At 29.3% G+C, this 22,682-nt stretch overlaps 1 protein-coding gene across 1 annotated transcript; it reads right to left on the minus strand.

The window, feature by feature from the left end:
• Window positions 1-1,150: 1,150 nt before the first annotated feature.
• On the minus strand, window positions 1,151-21,041 carry eco (Establishment of cohesion). Its single transcript, XM_043049814.3, has 7 exons — window positions 19,931-21,041; window positions 17,978-18,053; window positions 16,348-16,537; window positions 13,909-14,027; window positions 11,411-11,534; window positions 8,755-8,906; window positions 1,151-2,708 (listed from the first exon to the last, which is right to left on the minus strand). The coding sequence occupies exons 1-7, from the start codon at window positions 20,646-20,648 to the stop codon at window positions 2,585-2,587; spliced, it is 1,503 nt and encodes a 500-aa protein (XP_042905748.2). The 5' UTR covers window positions 20,649-21,041; the 3' UTR covers window positions 1,151-2,584.
• Between the last annotated feature and the right edge of the window lie 1,641 nt (window positions 21,042-22,682).

Below are 22,682 nucleotides of genomic sequence, written 5' to 3' on the forward strand. Positions count from 1 at the left end.
AGGTTTTTTATCAGTAAATAATTTTAAAAAATGATACTATAAAGCTGATTAAAAGAATGATCTTTATGAAAAGCTGAAAGCAAACTTTGACTTTTTTATATTTAAATAAGAGTTAAATGCATGCAAACTACAAAGATTTAAAACAAAGTTTAATACTGTAAACCTCTGAAATTTTTATTTAAATTTTAAAAGGCAAATGCAGAAGAAATTTCTACTATAAGTAATCATACATATTTTTAAAGAAATTACTAGACCCACATGAAAATACACCATTAGTGAATGATCCCCAAATCAAGTTCAAGAATTATAGTACTTATTCTATAACTAGAAGAGTGCAACAAAAGTACAAAACAGTAACAAAAATGGTGGTGCTTCACCAACGATGAAATTAACAAGTGAAATAAAACTTTCTTTTGCTATTAGGGAAAAAAATTTGCAATGTTTTGTTGGTCTCCACGAACAGTGAAAATTCAAGAGATTTTTCAGTTCAATTTCAGAGGGTGGAAAATGAAGTATGAAGTTGAGAATCTCTTGCAAAATTGTTCATCAGAGAGCGAGAATCCTTCCACAAACTCAGTTCGTCCACACATGGACCTGTTTCATGAAACATGTGAAATGATTCACACTTTCATACGCTACAGACCGATGGTACCCCAAAACGGATTGTGGTTGAATGAAATCGAATTAAGCACTTTTCATTAAATCGAAAATAAGCGCTTTTTAAAAACACTACGCACCCTGTAATCGTGCTTATGTTCATGCAAATCTAATTTTTTGTATTAATTGTTTTATAATATATAAGGTATTTTTAAAACTAAAAAGAATTTAATAGCGTATGTAGCAAACTGCAAACCCCTCCCTTATCTTTAGCTACATATTTGAACGGAGCATACTTAACTTAAATATCCCATAAGAAAAAAAAATAGGAATGTAGCGAGAGAGATTACCTCACTCGTCAAGCTATTATCAGGTTAATCCAAGCAAATATCGATTTAATCTGGTTTTGTGCACGCACTTTTCACCTTTTTATAAGACTAGTGCAACAACCTTTCATTACTTTGTTAATTAAAGCATTGTTTATATTCAAACTGCATAAGATAATGAACTTTTATAGCTTGAATTAACAAGGACAACAGAAAAATGTGGAAACTAATGCACAGACAACTTTTAATCAGTTACAAAGCTTTATAGAATCTGCAATGAAACTCTTTTATGCACAGTATTCAGTTTCATTTATTATACTAACTTTTACAAAACTAAATATACTTTAAATTAAAAAAGAATACAAATACAAAGTTAAAAAAAATTTAAAAAAAAATTTTTTTAATGATGACAGCAATTAAAAAAGGTTATTTGTTGCTATAGTTAGGTAGTTTCAATTTTTTGCAATGCTATAAAATAAACTATTGCCACCAAATAATGTAATTTAAAAATAATTAAGGAAAAATACCATTCAACAAAGGAAAATTTCATCACTTCCATTAGAAGCAACTTTTTTTGAGATCAACATAAAATAAATAAATACAAATTTAATACGCATTTTTGAACATTGGAAAATTATTTAGCATTTTATTGTCATTGGAAAACTTTAAAACTAGCAATTTCAATTTTCCATCAATCAAATTTAACACTATTAAGATAAACAAAACTGGTGATAAGTACTTTTCACTAAATAAGTTTTAAATGTAGAACAAATATACTTTTTTAATAAGTTAACTTGAAAGAAAAAAGGCTGGAAATTCAGATAAACATGATTAAAAATAAAACATTAATATAAATATAAGCAATAATAAGAAGAAAAAAATTTAAAGGAAAATCGTGGAAAAAAATTGTTCAGAAAAAATTGGTTACATTAAAAATATATGCTAAAAGTAAACAATTGAGTACAAATTAAATTAATTTTTACTATTTTCATAACATACTTAATTTCTACATTTATTCAATTTTTAAATATATTATTATAATTTAGTTAATTTCATATAGCTACATTAAAGTAATTCAAAAGCTACGAATTATTTGTAAAACAATAATATGAAATCAAGCACCAAATAATATACTACTAATAAAATTTGGGGGAGAGGTATAATTTTACACAAAAATATTATTGGTACTAAAATTTGTGCAGCAAATTATGAGGATAATAAGACCTAATTTGAGAATTACTGCCTGAAACACTTGTATTAAACATCAAATATTCTAGAAAAATAAAATTAATCATAACTTTATGAATTGCTGATGAAAAATTTAACAATGAAACCAATGTTATTAATAATAAAAATGAAACTACTGATTTAACAATCAATGTTGGGAACATGAAAAATCAATACACGAACTATGAAAGTATATAAAACTATTAGATTTTTTAAACACAGCACATTTTAAAAAGAAAACACAAAAATAATATTCTTCGTTTTTTTACAAAATAAAAAATAGACTGAAATGCTTTCAGATAAATAAAAAAATATTTCAAATATTGAACTAAACATAGAATCTTTTGAGTTCTCAATATACAAACTTTTAGTAAACACAGAAATAAATCTTAAAGTCTTTGAAATCACAGATAAAAGTATTCTAAACAAAATACTTATTTATAGACAAGAAAGTTATCAGTTCCTGTATAAGAAGAAGCAAATTGCATGCCATCTTCAGTAGGATCCGTAAATGCTAGTTCTTCCAGACTCACCACTAGACCAAGGATGAAATTACTTCTGAAAACGAATTTTAAAAGAAATTATTAAATATTGAGAAAAATCTATTAATAAACAACTCAATATAAACAAAAAGATACAAATATAAAAGATAGTAACACAATTATATGAAAGAAAAAATAAAACATAGAAATGAATTCTATGAGTAAATTATAAATAAACCTCAGAAAAGCAAGCACCCTCCGAGCTAAACGGTTGTTCGCCTAGAAGATGGACTAATTAGTTGAAAAATGTAACATTATTAGTCGTTTTAAATTAAGAGATATGATGGTTAAATAAATAAATAGAAACAAGGAATCACATTAATATTTATTTTAAATTTAAACAATTCAAAGGAAATTATTAAAAAAAAATACAATATGTATTGTATTATTTACATAAGTCACTTATTAAGTATTCATGGGTCCAACAACAAAAAAAAAAACTAAAAGAATTATGAAGATAATGTTATCAGGGTGCCAATTTATGTTGGGATGGTGGTTCAGGTGGGGTTGGAGTTTGCATTTGTATAGTGGACTAGTTGAAGATTATTGACAAATTGAAGATTGCGATGAAAACAGAAGGGTGATGAAAAGAATACTTGAACTGGATCATATTTAATAAAAAGGCTTTTATTTTATGTATAGTATTTGTAGAGCTCGAGATACAAAACTAAATATTATCCATAAATTTTAGTTGAATCAGTTTTGCATAGTAATATTAAAATAGGTCAGGCCATGGGAGACAATCCCCACGACCTGCCTAATCAAAAGCCAAATTAAAAAGTACCTGTAAATTGTTCCCAGCGGACACAAGCATTGGTAGGAGATCCAAAATTGGCGATTTATTAAAATATAGCATAGCCAAAACAAGGCCAACCAGCATATCAATATAGAGTTAAAATAATACCTTGGCGATCACGAGTCGCCAACAAATTTATGTGAATTATTATAACCATGCAACCGAAACATTTAGCCGTTGGAAAATTAGAATAAAAAGTTATAAATAGATTTTTGTTTTCGATTGGAGGCGACAGTGAATTAATATGTCTGCATAATAATGAAATAAAAAGAAAGTATCCGTTACATTGATTTAGAAGAGAAGAAATAAATATTTTATGTTCATTTAAAAGATTAAGTTTTTGATTTATTTTTAAATGATTCTATTAATAAAAAATCAGCTTAAGTAATGAAAGATATTTTAAAAGATAGAAAATAAATATGTGTATGCCAATTATGGCATCACATATATCCCCGCTGAACACAGAAAAAAAATATGCATATATAGCAAGGCCAACCAGCATATCAATATAGAGTTAAAATAATACCTTGGCGATCACGAGTCGCCAACAAATTTATGTGAATTATTATAACCATGCAACCGAAACACTTAGCCGTTGGAAAATTAGAATAAAAAGTTATAAATAGATTTTTGTTTTCGATTGGAGGCGACAGTGAATTAATATGTCTGCATGATAATGAAATAAAAAGAAAGTATCCGTTACATTGATTTAGAAGAGAAGAAATAAATATTTTATGTTCATTTAAAAGATTAAGTTTTTGATTTATTTTTAAATGATTCTATTAATAAAAAATCAGCTTAAGTAATGAAAGATATTTTAAAAGATAGAAAATAAATATGTGTATGCCAATTATGGCATCACAAGAATTAAGTTTTAAATTATTCAGCTCATTATTAATAGTGATGCATTTTCAATTCTTACAAAAAAATTTGCATTTAAAAATATAAAAAATTAATACATAAAAATGTTGAGTATCTGCCTCAAAAGGATTTAAAGGAGCTTTCTAAAAGGTAAATTACTGGCCAAGTTTGGTTGAGTGTCTGCATTAGTAAGAGAATATTGTTTATAGTAAATAAACTAAAAATATACTTTCTTAAATATATACAGGCATATATCAATTCAAAAACTGTACATAAACAATGCATTTATTTCGTATAGGAAATATTAGAAATATCTTTTAAATTTAATACTGCTAAAAAAATTATAGCTTTAAAATAGGGGTGCTCAACCTGCGGCCCGCGGGCCAAATGCGGCCCGCCAACCCTCGATGTGCGGCCCGCGGCCGCAATCTGAACAAAATGAAAAAAAAAATTAAATATTTGTTTTTGAAAAATAATAAAAAAATTCGGTAATTTAAATTTACACTTTTAAGTTTTTGACGCACCCAATCTCAATCAATGTAGTTTTTCGATGGTTAACCCTACGGATTTCAGCATAGTTTTAAAAATCTCAATATTTTTAATACATCATTATTACGATTTACGAATTTTAATTACCACTTTTGACGCTTTTCGTATGTGCCGATTCCAATGACTTTTCGGTAGTTATTGCTACCCATTTTCAAGTAGTTTCTGAAATAGTGATTTTTGAAAGTTATGAAACGCTTTATTTGTGCAAACTTCATGGAAAATCTAAATGGCTTTAGATCCTTTCTTCAACAGTTATTGCTGCACATTTCCGCCCGGTTTTTAAAACTTCGATATTTTAGCACGATATTATTACGAATCGCGAGTAAAGAATCGCTCATTTAGATAACCATTTTTTGACATGGCTTATTTGTAATGATTTCATCGCAAATCAAATTATTTTTCAATCGTTATTTTAGAAATTATTGCTACACATTTCTACAAGGTTTTGAAAGTACCGATATTTTTTATACGTTTTTGCGACATTTTAATTTCAAATCCCGACTTTAAATTACACAAAATTTTGATGAACTTTATTCACTCCAATTTCATCTGAAATATAAAAGTATTTTGGTTAGTAGTTATTACGTTTTCCCCGTGATTTAAAAAGATTATGATATTTTTAATACTATGATTTGACAGCAAGCGAGTTTTGAATCGCGCATTAAAATAATTATTTTTATGTGCTCTGTTTGTGCTGATTTTATAATTTGCGTTGTACCGATTTTAACACGCATTTTTTAAGAGGTTTTTCGAACGTGTTTTTTCTTCTTTCCCGTTATTGCTGCATTTTTATTAGTGATTTAGAATATACCTGATATTTTTCACACAATATTACAACTCGTGAAATTCGATTCAGTTTAAATTTTTTTTCGTAACTTAAAAAGTAATTACGTATCTAAGCCAAATCAACACCTTCCCAGGAAAAAAAAAACGAGATGTGTTCATATTAAACGCGGTCCGTTTTGCAAAAAAAATAATTCAAAACACAGCATAATTCTTTAGTCCCATGAACATGTGCAAGTTTAACAACACACATCGAACCTATTCTTTTTGTTGTCACATGTAATTTAAAAGTCATACATCGTAATTTGTATTTACGCTATCTGAAAACTGCGCATCGCATTTCGTATTAACATTAACGAGATTTAAAAATAATCCATCGCGTTTCGTATTTATGGGATTTAAAATCACATATCGCGATTCGTATATATCATCCGTTGCTACTTTTCCCGCAATTCATATGCACGCGTTTTCAAATCATATATCGCGATTCATATTCATGCATTTTAAAAATCAAGTGTTGTGAGTAGTCCTTTCTCAATTTAAAAGCCACACGATTCGTATTCACGCGATTTGAAAAACAAGCATCGAGTTTTTTATTTACGCAATTTAAAAATCACACATAGCAATTCGTATTCAAGCAATTTAAAAATAACACATAGCAATTCGTATTCTAGCAATTAAAAAATATCACATCGCTATATGTATTTCCGCGATTTAAAAACTCAGAAAGGAAGAACACCATCTAGGACAAATTCCAAAACTGATTATGTTATTTGCTCTAAATTTAATACTATCCACAACAACAGCTTCTGTCGAAAGACTGTTTTCCAGAATGAATTTGGCCTGTTCAAAATTACAGAGTAGTCTTTAAATACAATCATTACATTTTCATTTAATGGCTCAAAAAATGTCACATGATCAAGTAGATAAAATTATCACAATATTCAAAAATTTTACAAATTACATTATAACCATTAAGAAATTTTTTAAACCATTTTCCACCTTCTTGGAGCATTTTATATCATTTATGATTATATGCTGAGAAATGATTTGTATATCATTAAATTTTAACTGTATAAAAAATTTAATCAAGATAAGTTTCGTAAAGTAATGTAAATTTTATTGATTGTTAATTGATTGTGTATTAATTGTAAATAGTAAGTGTCATGTTAAAAATATATTCGTCATAAAAAGTTGTAAACAAGTATTTTAATAGTTTTTTATTATTAAGGAATATAGTTCCTTAAAATTTAATGTGTTTTCTTTCTTTCTTTTTCTTCCCTCTCTCAGCCTCTTATTATTAATTTAAAATAAAAATGTCTGAAAGTTAAAGTACATTTCCTAATAAATGCTAAATCTTATTTTCCACTGAAGGGGTTTTGTTTTAATCATTTTTAACCCTATAAACTTTCTTTAAATCAAAGTATTTAACTTGAATTTATATTAATAACTAGAATATTTATTTATTTGAAATTTAATTCTATGAAGAAAAAAATTTAACGTTAAAATTTATGTTTAAATGGACTTTTGTATTTTGTAATGTGATAAAAAAAATTTCAATTTTTCCATAGTTTTTTAATTATTTCAATTTATCTAAATTTTTTCTGATAAATTGATTCTGATTTTCGAACTCTGTTTTCCTTCTTAAGTAATCAGTTTTGCATTTTCTAATTTTAAATGTTTTAAAGTATTGTATTTTCTGCAAAGAGATTACAAGGTTAACCGACAAAAAGGATTTAGCGTTACATAAACAATGATGTTTATATAACAATCACCACTAACAATTGCTTTCAATATGTCGGTCTAAACACTTTGGCATGAGGCCCTTCATTGGTCAATCTGCTGTGCATGTGGCCCTTCACTGAAAAAGGTTGTGCACCCCTACTTTAAAATAATTTAGAAAACTATAAGTGTTCAAGTATATCATGCAAAATAAAAATTTACAATAAAAAGTAGTTCCAGTACATTACAAAATAAAAAGTTTCAATAAGATACTAGAAAATTATATCGATTTTATTCCATTTATAGTATAGCTTCCTTCTACTAATAACTTTCTTTAATTCAATTTGAAATAATCTTTAATAAAATTAAAGGTAGGACCTCAATTACAGTACTAATAAGGTATTTTCAAAATAGAACAACAACAAAAATAGTGTTAGAAACTTAGAATTTGTTGTAATAAGATACAGAAAAAGGTACAAAAAAAAAATTTAAAAAACATTCACAATTATTACTTTTTTTAAAATATTAAAACTATTGTATGTTTTTAATAAGAAGAAATGATAACATGGTATGGGAATAAATTTAGTTATTAACATGTTTAAAATAATAATTTTGAAGAATATAAGTATTGGTCAGTTTTTAACTTCCAGCAAAAAATAAAAGTGAAACAAAAATATCTTTCTTAGCTAGTAACCATGAGAGAATGATGGGAATTGAGAGTTTCAAACTATAGATAAAATAAAAAACCGATTTTAAAAAAACCCAAAATTAATTAATATATAGAAACAAAACTACAAGCGTTTATTTCAAAATATAAAGTTTGAAAAAGAAAAATATCGATATTTCAGTGAGAAATAACGTTTTTTTGTAATTGCAGGTGGCAAGATTTGCAAGTGAGGTAATGAGATTTTATAGATTTAAAACTTTAAATAAAAAATACTCATTTCAAATAATGCTTCAAACTCATGAGCTAATTTAATAACTACATTTTCTAACTATACACTGAACAAATAACTTATTTATTTTTTCATGAAAAAAAAGCTTCAACATCCTTCATTTACATCATTTTAGCCTGTTTACAGAGAGTTACTGCTAGCTCTTGCTGGCTGTTTTTGGTAGCATGTAAGGACTTTCATTTCAATTTTAAGTATTTCAAGAGATATACACAATATTGTATAAGTTCTCCATGCATTGAATCTTAGAAGTACTTTAAAATCTCACCAGCAACCAATATACCGCCATAAGTATGAGTTAGGGCATTTCAGCATAGTAGCCAGAAAGGTTACAAAGAAAATATTTATGCAAAATTTATGAAAATAAATAAGAATAATAGGTGTTTCAGAAAAACTACCTTAAACAATCTACCATACGAGAAGCAATTTTTTGTTTCCGACACTTTCTTGCAACCCAAATTCTGTTTATGCCACAAATTGCACGGACTGTTTTTGAACTGGCATAATAGCTTTTAGATGTACCTGTCTCATGTAACACAACTGGTGAGGCCTAAAAATATTCAAAACAAGTCATTTTTTTTTAACGGAACTTTATTGAAATAAAACATTTATCAATGAAATCATAAAAGAAAAAACTGAAAATATATGTAACTTTTAAACAAAAAAAAGAAAAAGAAAACAAACTTGATTTTCTCAAAAAATCATAGACAATCAAACCATTTCAAGGAGAATATAATATCAATTTTATAAATTTAATAACACTTACAAACACTAAGCAACATAAAAATTGGTTGCCATGTATTGATGACATTAAAAGAAAAAAGAAAATATGAAATAATTATTAAATTCACTTATACAGAATCAATATGCTCCCGAGAATAATTAATCTATACCCAATGAATAAGAATTAGAGCTGAGGCCCCGTACATTCATAGTAAAGAATAGTGGAGAATCAATATAGGCTAGTTCTATTATCATCATAACAATAACCGATAAGATAAAAAAAATTATAATAATAACATAACACAAATACACAGAGAAATTAGAACTTAGATCTGGAACTTCTCAAATGAACTCTTCTGAAATGAGAAGAAAAAAAATGAGAGGATTCTCAAAACAAGTACACTATAGGGAAGGAAGCTGAAATAATATGGTAAAACAGTGAAAATGAATATCAGCCAACCAGAAATGGGATTACAACTCACAAATTTTAGTGCATGAGAAAACTAACTTTCTATACTGAGTAAAAATGGTATCAGAAAGAAAAAACATCCTAAACATCTTTAATCTATGAATTGTCCGAATCCAATAATTATTTAATAAAGTGACACTTAATCATAAAGAAAATTACGAATTTGTCAACATCATCCAATGTGCATACAGTTGTTTAATAAAATCAATCATGGAATAGCCAATATTGCCAGGAGATAAATAAATGTGATGAGACCAAATTTTTATTTCAGAGAAATGCTGAAAACCTAAAAACTATTACTAATATAAATAAATTAAAAGGAGGTAAATTAATTCCTTTTACTAACATCCTAAATAATTTATTCTAAAACCCAAATAGAGAAAGCATAGTGTATTCACATATTTCAATTAAGTTTATGCAATTTATTTGAAAAACTGAAAATTTAATTATTTTGAAAATGGATTATTAGTCAGAAATATTCATTTGTTGATTGTCTTGCTAGAAGGCACCCCTAGACTGAAAGTTCAAAGGAGTTAAAAGGTTAAGGATATTCTGTTCCAATTACATTATATAATGCCAACCAGCTAGCATGGTGGTAAGGGAGCTGACCTCCTTTCACAGAGGTTCTGGGTTTGAATACCGGTCAGAGGCTTTCTTTCTCGGTACTATCTATTCTTACAATGAGGGTAACATTGACAGACCTAGTATGATATACCCTGAAAGAATGATGAACACAACTGACCTTCGGATCATACCCGAAAGACGAATATATATATATACATATAAAACTTATTTAATTACTCATTTAATTTATACAAATCTTGATCTTGTTACACACATAGCAAAAAATTTTAGTTTATTTTAAAAGTGACATTTTATAATGTAAAGACAATAGTAATAACCAATAATTTTTTTAGTTCAATAAAAGGCAAACATTAATGAAATAAAACACATCAGTTACTATTTTATAAGCAAACCTAATACAATAATGATATTACACAATTTATTTGTAACATCAAATTGTTAATAAACTTAGGAAAATCCAGAAATGCATTTTGGTCAGAGTGTATTATGTGTCTTAAAAATTTTTCAGCTATTAATATGAATGCTCTTATTTCTTCTTGTCTCTTCTGAAGCTATTAAAATTTTTCTTGGTGCTTTTATTAAAAATCATGCCAATTGAAATCCTTTTTAAGTCAAAAATCTTCTTATTACCAAAGAATAATGAAACACTTCTATTGTTTTTCAGTAAACTTTAACTAAGTTGAGTCTTACACTTACACTTAAACACAAGAAAAAGTTACATTTCTGTTGCAATTGTGACACTAAATACAAAATGAATGTGTACTTCTTGAATTATTATTAGCACTGTTCATTTAATTAAAAAGAAAATGGCAATAAGTGTAACATAAAATTTTGATAAACAAAAAAAATAAATTCTTAAGGTTTCGAACTGCGTATTTCTAATATGTAATCTTTTTTACAGCCTTTTTTTTAAAACTATTTCCAATTAAATGTTCAACTTAGATTAACAAAAGAAAAAATATTGCATGAAGTGTAAAACGCCAATTATATTTGTGAGAATGAATTTTAAAAAAAAATTTCAACTTTTACATACTTGGGACCTTTATAATTGAAAGATTTAAGAGGTTCATAATCCAATGGGTTATTATTAGTACTTTACATTAATAAGCAAAAACCGGGAAAAATCAAATGGATTGCAAAATATAAATATTTGAACTTGGTATCCCAAAACTTTTATTACATACCGAAATTTTACGAAACACTTGGTGGTAATTCCTAGTAAGTTTAACACTACACCAATATAAATTTTAATTAACTAAAAATATACTGTCACTTACCGAAGTGATTGATTCAGCAACTAAACAACCTTTAACAAATTTATCACTCGAAATGAACATTATAATCATGATATTCTGTCCTTGGAGGTACCCATTATACACTGCAGAAGGAAAACCTAACTCCCTATAAAAAAAACATGAAGTTTATGTTAAAAAAAATTTTAAAGCATTTAGTGTATTTACCAGCACTAAAATCTAAAATACTAGTCTTAGAAGTTTTAATAGGTACAATTTTTATAAGAAATAGTTACAGAAAATAGGGTTTTTTTAAAAGCAAATAATAATTTAATGAAGATTTTATTAAATTTTATTTCAAAATCATCTTAAATGCCACATTTCATTTTAATATTGAATACATACTTTTAAATCTTAAAGTATATGCAATATTCAAAAAAAAAAAAAAAATATTATGTTTAAAAAAATTTAAATAAACTGTAAAATATACATTGTTTTTTCTTATAGAGATTATTTTATTTATTTATTTTATTTATTTATTTATATTTTATACTTTTTTCAAATAAAATACAAGTTATTCTGCATGCAAATTTTTAAACAGCAACAAAGTTGCTATTCAGGATTTAATGAAAAACTAATCTGATAACCTCAACTCAGTTTTAGGTTTGTTTTCATCACTTACCTGAACAGAAAACCTATTCTTTATCAAATCATTAGAAGGAGAAACTGTACTTGGGGGTTATTCATTGAATAAATTTGCCCATATAGCATGAAATTAAATAAAGTGTAAAAATGTTGCCATTCTAAAGTTATAAATGAAATCTTAGTTGCTTATGAAAGGAAATATTTTCAGTTACCTAATTGGCTCACAGATTACTCTACTGGGATTTTATGTATAATTTGCAATTATGAATGAACTCGTACTTCAGAAAAGCTACAAGAACATTCATTAATTTTGCACTTGTAATGTCAAATACTTAGACAGATAGTGTTTTTTTATTTGAAGCATGTTTGTAGTTTGCTTCAAATATTCTTATTAACTACACTCTGTAACAAAAAATCGACACACCAAGAGGGAGTTGTCCGATTGAAACGAAAATTGGTGGATATGAAGACAATGTACAGAATAGTAAATGATTCAAATTTCAAAACAATTGAATAATTTATTGCAGAGTTACAGTAACAAGTTCGATAAGGTGTTGACCTGCCTCTAGCCTGGATACAAGCTGCCACACGGCGTGGCATAGACCGATAAAGCTCCCGGATGGTCTCTTGCGGTATTTCCTGCCAAATTCGATCCAATTGTCGAACGAGGTCATCAACATTCCGTGCCAGATGCAATCGCCTTTCCATCATATCCCAGACATGCTTGATGGGAGAGAGATCTGGTGATCTGGCAGGTCAAGGAAGAATTTGACAAGCTTGTAGACAGTTCATAGCAACACGTGTCGTATGTGGTCTGGCATTGTCCTGCTGAAAAACCAGCCCAGGGCGCTGTAAAAGGAACGGTAGCAAAACAGGTCTTAAGATGTCGTCGACGTACTGCTGTGCAGTAAGTGTACCTCTAATGACGACCAAAAGTGTCCGGCTGTCAAAGGAAATGGCACCCCAGACCATAATGCCTTGTTGAGGGCCGGTGTGGCGTGCAATAGTGAAGGCAGGATCCCCCCTCTGCCCTGTGCGTCTCCAAACACGTCTTCGATGATCGTCAGGACACAGTTGGAAGCGGGATTCGTCGCTAAAGACTATACGTCCCCAGTCGGCATCATTACAGCCATATCTGTTCAAAACATTCATGCATACGAAATTTCAGAGCAATCGGATGACTGCTTCTTCGTGCGTCGATTTTTTTGTTATAGAGTGTACATTAATTAAACATTTGATACTTATGTTAATAGTTTGGTTTGGATAGAAAAACAGTTGAGCATAAATGAAATAGGCTAATCAATATAGTTTGGAAAAAAACATAGAGCATGCTGCAGATATAACAAGGATAGAAATTAAAAGAATTTAGTCACTGGCTTGAAGACCAAACGCTAAACCAGGAACGAAAAAATATTACTAATCGTACACATTTTCTTTGGTCTATTTGCAAGTCATTATTAGTTTAAAAAAAGTTTATGTAACTATTATTTAATAAAGGTTATATACATAAAAGTTTTAAATTACTTTAACATGATTGGTTAATTGAAATATCTCATAATCTCAACTTTAAAGTGCTGAAATCTAAATAGAGCCATTGAAAAAGATTAAATTTTCTTCTTAATGCAATTACTTGATACCTATAGAAAATGCTGCATTTAAATTTTAAGTTTTGAGTTCAGATTCCAGTTAAATTAAAGGGAATGTGTCAAACATGGACTATTTTACTTATTTCAACATGAAAATTCAAGGAAATTGATATAACAATTGATAAGAAATGTAAAACTAAAATTTTGCTCCCAGAATGGGAATCAGTATTTGCACAATCAGAAATAAAAAATCAAATAAATAAGTACAAGAAATACTTTAAGAAAACATTCTCATAAAAAGAAATCCAATACCTATTAATGAGAAGCAGAATATCTTGAACTTTTTTCAATTTAAAATGTTTATCCTCTTTCAGTATCTTAATTACTCTGCCATCATCATAGTTACCAATCACTCTCTCATCTTTCCAGCCCTAAACATCAACAAAGAAACATTTTAATTGGTTGATAACAATTTAAAATTGTTTTAAACAGGGTTCATACTCGAAGAGAAGAAATTTTTTTCCCGACTATTCCAGGTCAACTTATAGAAAATTCCAGGCAGTAAAAAAAATTATAGTTATTATAATCTAGAGCAAAAGTTATATTAATAATGCACCTTATAAGTTAAATTACCTTTAAAGATTAGAGAGAAAAAAATTTTAAGAAATAAAATGCCAAGTAAATAGTAACCAAGTAGTAAATTCAACATGCGAATGTCAAAACTTCTTAAAAGATTAAAACTAAAGAAATAAATAATCTGATTTGCTAAAAAATAAAATAATAAAGTTAAAATTATTCATTAATGTAAAATCAGTGATTAAGATAATTTGTTATGCTTTAGATAGTAGTAGTGATACCTTTAAAATAATTATAACAATAAAAAAGAAAATACTACATTATTTACTGCTGATGTTGTTTCTAATGCTACTTGCCAATGCCAGCAAGCCTGCTTGGGAAACCATGCGAATTTAAGACAGAGGGTGAATTTCTTGTTTTTCTGTGGTGTCATCTATGGAAAAGAATAGGATTTCAGCCACACACACCTCACAGCCCCTTTTACACAGACCCATTCATTCATCCCCAGATCGTAATTTTGATCTGAACCAGAGAACAATCAATCTCCAATTCTGTACACCCAGAGGTATCTTATTTTATAACCATCGTTGAACAGCAGACCCAATTTTAGGATGATAACTACTAATGTTCAACTCCGTAGCCTTGTAATTTTGAACACATTCCAGAAGACAATGGAACTCCTCGATCAAGTATTGGGAGAAATTTGTCTTCGTGGAGGACTTTTAGATGAAACTCACAAGCACTTGAGTTACATGAAGAAGAAAACCACAAAAACCTTTCACGGTTAGCCTGATGGGAAGGAGACTCTAACCCACGGTCTATCTACCACAGAGGATATTTTACATCAAGACTGTGCCGAGTGCAGAACTCCTGTCGACCAGCCATTGCTGGGTTTCGAATATGGTTCGTTCACCTCATTAGAAGGCGAACGCTCTATACCCTGAGCCACCACAGCTCCCACAAAGGTATTCATTTGCTATGGGAACTTGGAGAGCTCTGTGACCCCGACAGATTTAATGTGCATCAGTCACCATTTAATAAATGAGGAAAATCATATTACATATGTAAATTAGTTAATGACATACTGATAAATTTTCACATAGTGAATTTTATTAAGTGAATTACAGAACATTATCTGGCCAATTTCAAAATTCAATATTTTATTAAAATTAGTAATTGGGATCAATATTTTTTTAATCAAATAATTATAAAAAAATTAAATAAGATTTGTTGCTTCATATGCTCAAAATATTAAATAAGTGAAAAGCTCCTATATACATATTTTTTTTAAAATCTCAATTAAATAATTGAATTTTTTTCATAAAATAACTTAGTGCTGAAATTTCTGAAAATCAGAAATCCAGTAAGAAAAAGAAACTTAAATACTATATGAAATTAGGGTACAGTCCCCAAACTTCAGAAATTTAGAAATTTTATTCAATTTTGTCCTTATTAAATCAAAAATAGGAGATGATAATATGTGATTCTGTTATTGACCTTAAACCCAAATAAAAAAAAAAAGATTATTAATGAACGAACCCAAAGTTCAAGCATGGATCTACAAATAAAACAGTGATGTGACTATAAAGGGCGAGTGCTGTCAGCGCAGAAAAAAGCGAAAAAAAAGAAACAAGATTTTCTTTAGAGTTAAAAAAAAAGGCAATGTGCAACTTTTTCTTCCAACAATCTGAAAGTCAAGAGACCTGTGGCTGGATACCGAACAACGGGAGGTGCAATAAGTAATAACGAGTCAATCGTAGATATATCTGTAATCCATCACAGTCAACCGCTGTTTTTAAAACCTTTTTTTTAGAATGTGATGACCGAATTTTGAAAAATCTTGTCTTTAATTATCATAAAAGAACCTCTATGCCATACCGATCAATCGTCTGTAAGGGAATCAATTTTCTTATTTTTTAATATTATTAAGTACAATTATAAACAAAAGTGTAAAATACTAAATTTTTTTATGAGATTTGATGGGGTTGAAAATTTACAGACTACTCCAGGTGTTAGGGTAAAATTACAATTTTCCCTAACTTTCTTTTCGAACCTCATTCTCCCTGATATTTCAGTTTTACTGATATTCCTGGCGTGCACGAATTTTGTGAAAAATACCTCTGAACTACAAAATAAACAATGCATAACAAGAAATTATAGAAGAAGTCGACTTACTGGAAATTTTAATTGAAGATATATATCATGATTCTCAGAATGAAGCTTCTCATCTTCTTCGTGACCAATTGTATACACCATGTTGCAAGTTCCACACATGATAGCTCCAATCTTTTTTTGCCCAGCATCTATAATCAGTTGCTCGCCACCTTTCGATTTGTCTTTTGTGCGAAAAGATTCATTTAAAAACCTTAAAAAATACATTAAATTAGAACTTATATCTTTATCTTAAAACAAAAATTACAAAACTTAAATTTAAGCATATTATGCACACTAATGCAATGAATAAATTACAAAAGAAAGAATAAAACAGTATGGCCTGTAAGGAAGGAAAAAAATGTTTGCTAAGTATTAAAATAGAGACCAATTATTTTATCCTAAATAGTTGGATCTATACCTTAAATTTGATGCCCAGACTAATATCAACAACAACAACAACAAAATTATTGTTATTCTGTCAAAGTATGCATTGTACAGAAATAATTGCTTTATTAAATTAATAAGACAAACAACATAAGTTCAATATTGATAAAAAAAAAGCCTTATAAAGTTAATCCAAAATGAAAGCGCCAAATGCATTAAAGTCCTAATAATACAAGTTAATCAAAATCAACATCAATTTAGATAGCTAGATTTGAATTTGCATTAAGCTCTGTTCTTTCGACACAGTCTTATTTTCAAAGTAAAGATGATTATCAGTGTTCTTTTGGGGAAAGGTGCTGAAAATTCTTAGGTCAGCCGCACACTGAGAAGGCAAGCGGGAAGCGAGAGGAATACAGAAGGTGGGGTAAGTTTGTTTCCACTAGCAAGGGCACATTGAGGGAGTGAAGAGTTTTTTCTCTCCAGGAGCCTTACAACTCCTACAAACCTGTCAAATAGGTTCGACGTTATTTTCGCCTTCTGTAAAACCTTGCCTCCTCTTTGCACGAGATTTTTCACTCAAAATGAGGGACGATTTTTAATTGAATTAACAATATTAGAAATGCAATACATAATATTTCTTGTGAATAAATTAACGTCATTATTTTTCACTAAGAATTTTGAATTTAAATAGGATCTGTACAAGTTTTGTACGTACTTTCTATTTCTAAAAAGAAAAAAATTCTTTTTTCTTTTCTTGAGGCTATGTACAAAAAAATTTCAGCTACAGTGTTAATCGAATAATAAATTAAGATTAGTTTTATATAAGTCTTGAACAAAACGCACACATTAAATAATTTCATTAATCATTAGAGATGTAAAATTCTCGGTAATTTTCTACTGGATAATATTCCAGAGAATATGAGAATAGAGAGAAAGATGCTTTTAATAGATTTTGGTTCTTTTAGAATACCTGTATTTTCTTAATTTTTCATTCAACATATCCCCAATTTGTGAAAGAAAAACAATAAAATCAACCTACATGCAAAACAAACTACAATATTAATAGATATCTTCAGAGCCTGATTTATCATATGGAATGAAGGACTCGCACATTTCTTATGTCTTCCAAAATGCTTTTTTTCCTTTGTTTATTTTTACCGCAGAATTGTGCATTAGAAGCACAAATTTACTGAAATATCATGCTTTATTTATGTTAACTTCATTTCTAAAATAAACAAGTAAATTTGGCTTTAACAAAAATTCTTACTTTTCATATGGAGAAGTATCCCATTTTATCTTTTTTATATTTTCCTTATCAAAGATTGGATAATTCTTAGGTTTACCTGAAACAATAAGAAATATTGTTAACTTTCAGTTACATCACAGCATTTTTTGAATAAAATAACTGATCTTGATACTGTGATAATAGAAAACTTCAGAAACAAGTTTTCCCAAATTACTATTACTACAACAGTAAATAGCATATAAATTTAAATCACATTAAAAATATCATTTACGCATGCATTGCTAGTAGAAGAAACCTTGCAGCATTACTGATTATCATAGTAACTGCAAATTATTTAAAATATTAGATTTTTTTTTTTTAATTTCTTAAAAAGGTTTAAAAATTCCTGAGTGGAGAAACAATGTCATTTTTAATTTCTAAAATCACTTAATTACCATCAGTTTCAGTTCCTTAATGAAATTTGTTTGCTAATCTATAGATATGTAAGCTAAAAAGTATCTTCAGTAGCTAAAAGTAGTTTCAAACTCTCTAACTAATTTTCAGTCGATTATAAGCAGGGGTCTGTCCAGGCCGAATTTACTACCGTTTAGCGGTACCTTCACAAATTCAACTTTAGGAAAAACGGTAGTTTCACAAATTCAATTTTAGGAAAAACGGTAGTTTCACAAAATACTTTTTCTTAAAATTTCATTTTTGTATCCCTTAAGAAATGATAAATCCATATTTTTGTGTTGATTTTTTAATATAATTTTTAATTTTTCACAAATTACGTCTACATTTTCACAAAATAGGTACCTGTCAGAAAAACCTAGACAGACCCCTGATAAGGAACAAGTGCTGGAAATTGCTTTCCAAGTTGTTCTCAGCATGAGCTTTGACACCAATACTGAAAAATATGTGTGGCGTCAGCTATGTTAACTGTAACTTGTGCTTGTGTTTTTGGTTTTTGTATCTTGTCAGGTTGTTACTAAAATGTGTCTATACGTGATGTTAGATCATGATCATCTATTTAATTACTTGTCAAAAGAGACATAACCATACAACAGAAACCTCAATATATATATATAAATAATTACATATATCACAATAATTTTTCAATATAACAAATGTATGTTGTTGTTTTTTTCAAATTAATCAAAACGTTACCCAAATAAAATTTATCAACGCAGACAGTAATATCATACTTTGTAATTATGATCACTTTACTATTTGCAATATTAAAATTTAGACACATCATTTTATCGATAATAAATATGATGTTATCTTATTCAATGTAAAGTTTTAAATGAATACAGTATTGTTATATTCAATATTTATTGTTGAACCTTGGTGGTCTCTTTGGCATAGTTACCAATACGGAAATCTTCTCTTTTAATAAATATAATTGCATAAAATTCAAATTAAATTAAAAAAATTTCATAACATAATTTTTTTTGTAAAATGTTAATTATACCTACTGTGCCTTATCGACAAAAATTTTGCTATAAACAAATCAAACATATTTAAAAACTGATAGTCTTTGATTCCGTGGCAGAATCACCGTGGCCCGGTGACATTGTCACAGAATGTTACAGAGTTCTTGCAGAACGATTAGATCCTTGAATCCTTTTTTTCTTTTAAAAAAAAAAGTTTTTTGTGGGCAACTGCAATTATTTTGACTTCCATTATACAAAAAATTTTACCTGCGGCTCTAATAACAAATAAGTAATACAAAATATGGGGATATTTCCATATCGTGATCTGTTGTGCCAACTACAATCGCCAAGCCATTTTTAAAAAAACCTGTAGATGTTTGGCCAGGGGTGGCTAAAAGTTATACCTTTCAAGCGGTCTCTTTCTGTGATGCTTGTATAGTTTCTCGTGGGCCACTTCCTGCAAGTTGCCGAGATATGGCAATTATTCTGCCACAGATCGAGGTACAAAAATCTCCCCCAAAATTATACACTTCATATAAAATATTAAATGATAAATTACTTGTAGTTGATTGAATTTCCTGCTTGACAGGAGAAGTGGATACTGAATCAGATGCAAGAGTTCCAGTTTTAACTGCTTCTGGAGATTGAAATACTTCATAGACAGTTTTCTCATTACACACAACTTTAGGAGGTGACTCTAAAACTAACTCTTTAGCAGTCTCTTCTCGAATTGACTGCTTAAATTCGTTCTCAATTGAAGCCACTGTCACTATATGTGGATTTTCAGTCACTTTTTCACTCACATTCAATTCTTTTTCAACAGATTCAGTCATGGCATTATGCACAGATTTTGGTGAAGAAATATTCGAAGAGCTAACACCAAATTCTAAGCGTGACTTTTTATACTCTAAAACGAATTTAGCTTTCTTCAAATGCTCAGGAGATCTAGATTTGAAAAACTTCTTATTTCCGGAAGTTTTCTTGTTTTGGGGTACCCATGTAGCAGCAGTACAGCAAACTTCTGGCAGACTAACCTTAGTCACTTTTTTCTGAGATGCTTTTTGACCAGTTGTCTTTGATTTCGGCTTCTGAGAAAAAAGTCGCTTGACTTTTTTATTCTGACTTGACTTATCAATATCTTCAGTTACAGGAGATATATCAATCTTCCTTTTTTCTCGTAATTTTTTCCTTTGTTCAGGGGTTAAATACGGTTTAGTTTTGCACAAAGGACTGTAGAAATTATTAACATTGGCTTGTTCCTCATCATTGACCAACATTTTCAATTGTGCAAAAAAGAATTTTTTTTTAAAGAATTTAAGTCAGTTAAAAAACTATAATTATAAATAAAATGAATTCTTTTATTGGCCGCATACATATGGCTCATTAAAACTCGATAACACAAAGGAAATAAAGAAGAATACGGACGAAAAGGAAAGTTAATATAAATAAAATTTTAAGCGCGAACTTTTTCCACTATGTGTTTTCAAAAAAGAAATATGATGAGTGCTGCTCAATCTTTTCCACTTTCCTCACTCAATATTTTCCATCTGTTTCCTTTTCCTTGCTACAAAGAATATTGTGATTGCATTTTACGAACTACAACGGAATGAATGAAACTTTAAAAAAAATTCTACAGATATAGTGGAAGTGGCAGTTGCTGTTGAGACAGTAAACATGTTTCATCAGGATAATTTCTGTCACAGAAAGCAGCGCCTGCGCAGTCGAATAGTTATTGGCGATCGAAATGGGCTGAAGGTGGCGTAGAGCAGAACTCTCTACCTATGGCAACACTTCGCATGTTTTCCCCACATAGTTGGAAAACTGTATGGAACTGAAAACTACATTAAACATAGTTCTAAAGAAAAACATCACGGAAATTTTAAAACATATTTTTATAAAATAAAGAGGAAAAATATTAAGAAAAGGGAGAATATCATAGTACATTCCTATACAACTGAAATGAGGAGAAGAGGGAATTGAGAAGGGCCAAAGGCATGAAACCGATCTCTCCTCAGATGGCGTATTCGAGCGTTGCGATCTCCAAATTGGTAATCGCAACGCTGGCGATTTCTGAAAGCCCAGAGATTATTCAGATTAGCTCTTGATTAGTGTTAAATCAATCAATTGCCTTCCCTTATCGTAAGGACGTGGTTCCCAGTAGAACAAAGTCAAGCATCACTGTCTGCGGTCAGTAAGAGGGTGTGTAACAGCTTTGATCAGCCTGCTTTTGGACCAAGGGTGAAAGGTACCGGTCCTCGTTAAACTGTTCTACCGTAAAGGGCTAGACTTCGCGTGCAGGTCGTTGGGCTACCAAAGCGGGGGAGCCATCCCCTCTGACGAGGAACAAAATTGTGATGACATGTCTTCGGATCATCCTCAGAAATGTTTCCCAGACCGTCGCCGATTGCTAATTGTGCAGCTCTAACGTGACGTAAATGAAATATCTGCATACCAATCAATTGATAAAATTTTGAGATTGATATCCTATGTGGCCATTTTCCTATTGATTGCTACTAGCAACTCATGGATCATTGATGAATTGGGTATACTATAGCCTACGTCACAGGATGTGTTATTCCTACTAAATTTAACTAAAAAACAGCATTTTCTGCGAACCTGATTTTTAGCAACAAGTAAACATTACATGAAGTGTGTTGTTATAAGTCGCTACTCGGCAGGTTGGAATTGTATTAGTCTAGTTCCTTTTGAAATATGAATTTAGTAAACATATTTAGAACTCAACTTATTAATTAAACTAAAAGGTAAATGTTATTCCTAGTAAGTAGAAGTAGTTGTGTTTTTTTCATATTATACCCCATTTTCATTGGGAAAGTAAATAAAGTGACCTCAGTTAAACATCTCTTATAATTTAAAAGAAAGAGGTTTCGATTTTACGTAGTTTAGGATTTATTCGTGATCGCAACGCTGGAATGGATGGTTGACCGTGTAAAGCTAAGCGCAGATGGCGCTAGAGGTTAAAATTCGTCGCAAGACTTCCGGTCAACTACTTCTGATTGATTTTCACGCCTAAATTTGAAAACTCACGCCATCCAATATTATTATACCAAAAGGGTTTGCAATATAACGTATTCTTTCGATTTAAATTTTGACGAAACAAACACAAATGAATTCGGAAGACTCCGCAAGCTTGCTGTGATGCTGACCAAAAATAAAACAAACGGCACTATTTTTTGCAATTACAGCCAAATAAAGGATAACACTGAAAACACGGCTAACCTTACACTTCATTTATGGTTTGATATTGATTTTAAATTTGTTTTAGGCTTACAGCTAGTTAAAATTTGTAAAAT

This window comes from Parasteatoda tepidariorum, chromosome 2 (genome assembly GCF_982258835.1).
Source record: "Parasteatoda tepidariorum strain Cologne lab strain chromosome 2, Ptep-v5.0, whole genome shotgun sequence".
NCBI classification, from domain to species: Eukaryota; Metazoa; Arthropoda; class Arachnida; order Araneae; family Theridiidae; genus Parasteatoda; species Parasteatoda tepidariorum.

Excerpts from the sequence above, each read along its gene's own strand:
- eco (XM_043049814.3), bottom strand. The coding sequence starts at position 20,648 with ATGTTGGTCAATGATGAGGAACAAGCCAATGTTAATAATTTCTACAGT. Across the intron at positions 8,907-11,410 it reads TTGCTGAATCAATCACTTCG|GCCTCACCAGTTGTGTTACA; the intron begins GTAAGTGACAGT and ends GAATATTTTTAG. Across the intron at positions 2,709-8,754 it reads CGTATGGTAGATTGTTTAAG|AAGTAATTTCATCCTTGGTC; the intron begins GTAGTTTTTCTG and ends ATTCGTTTTCAG.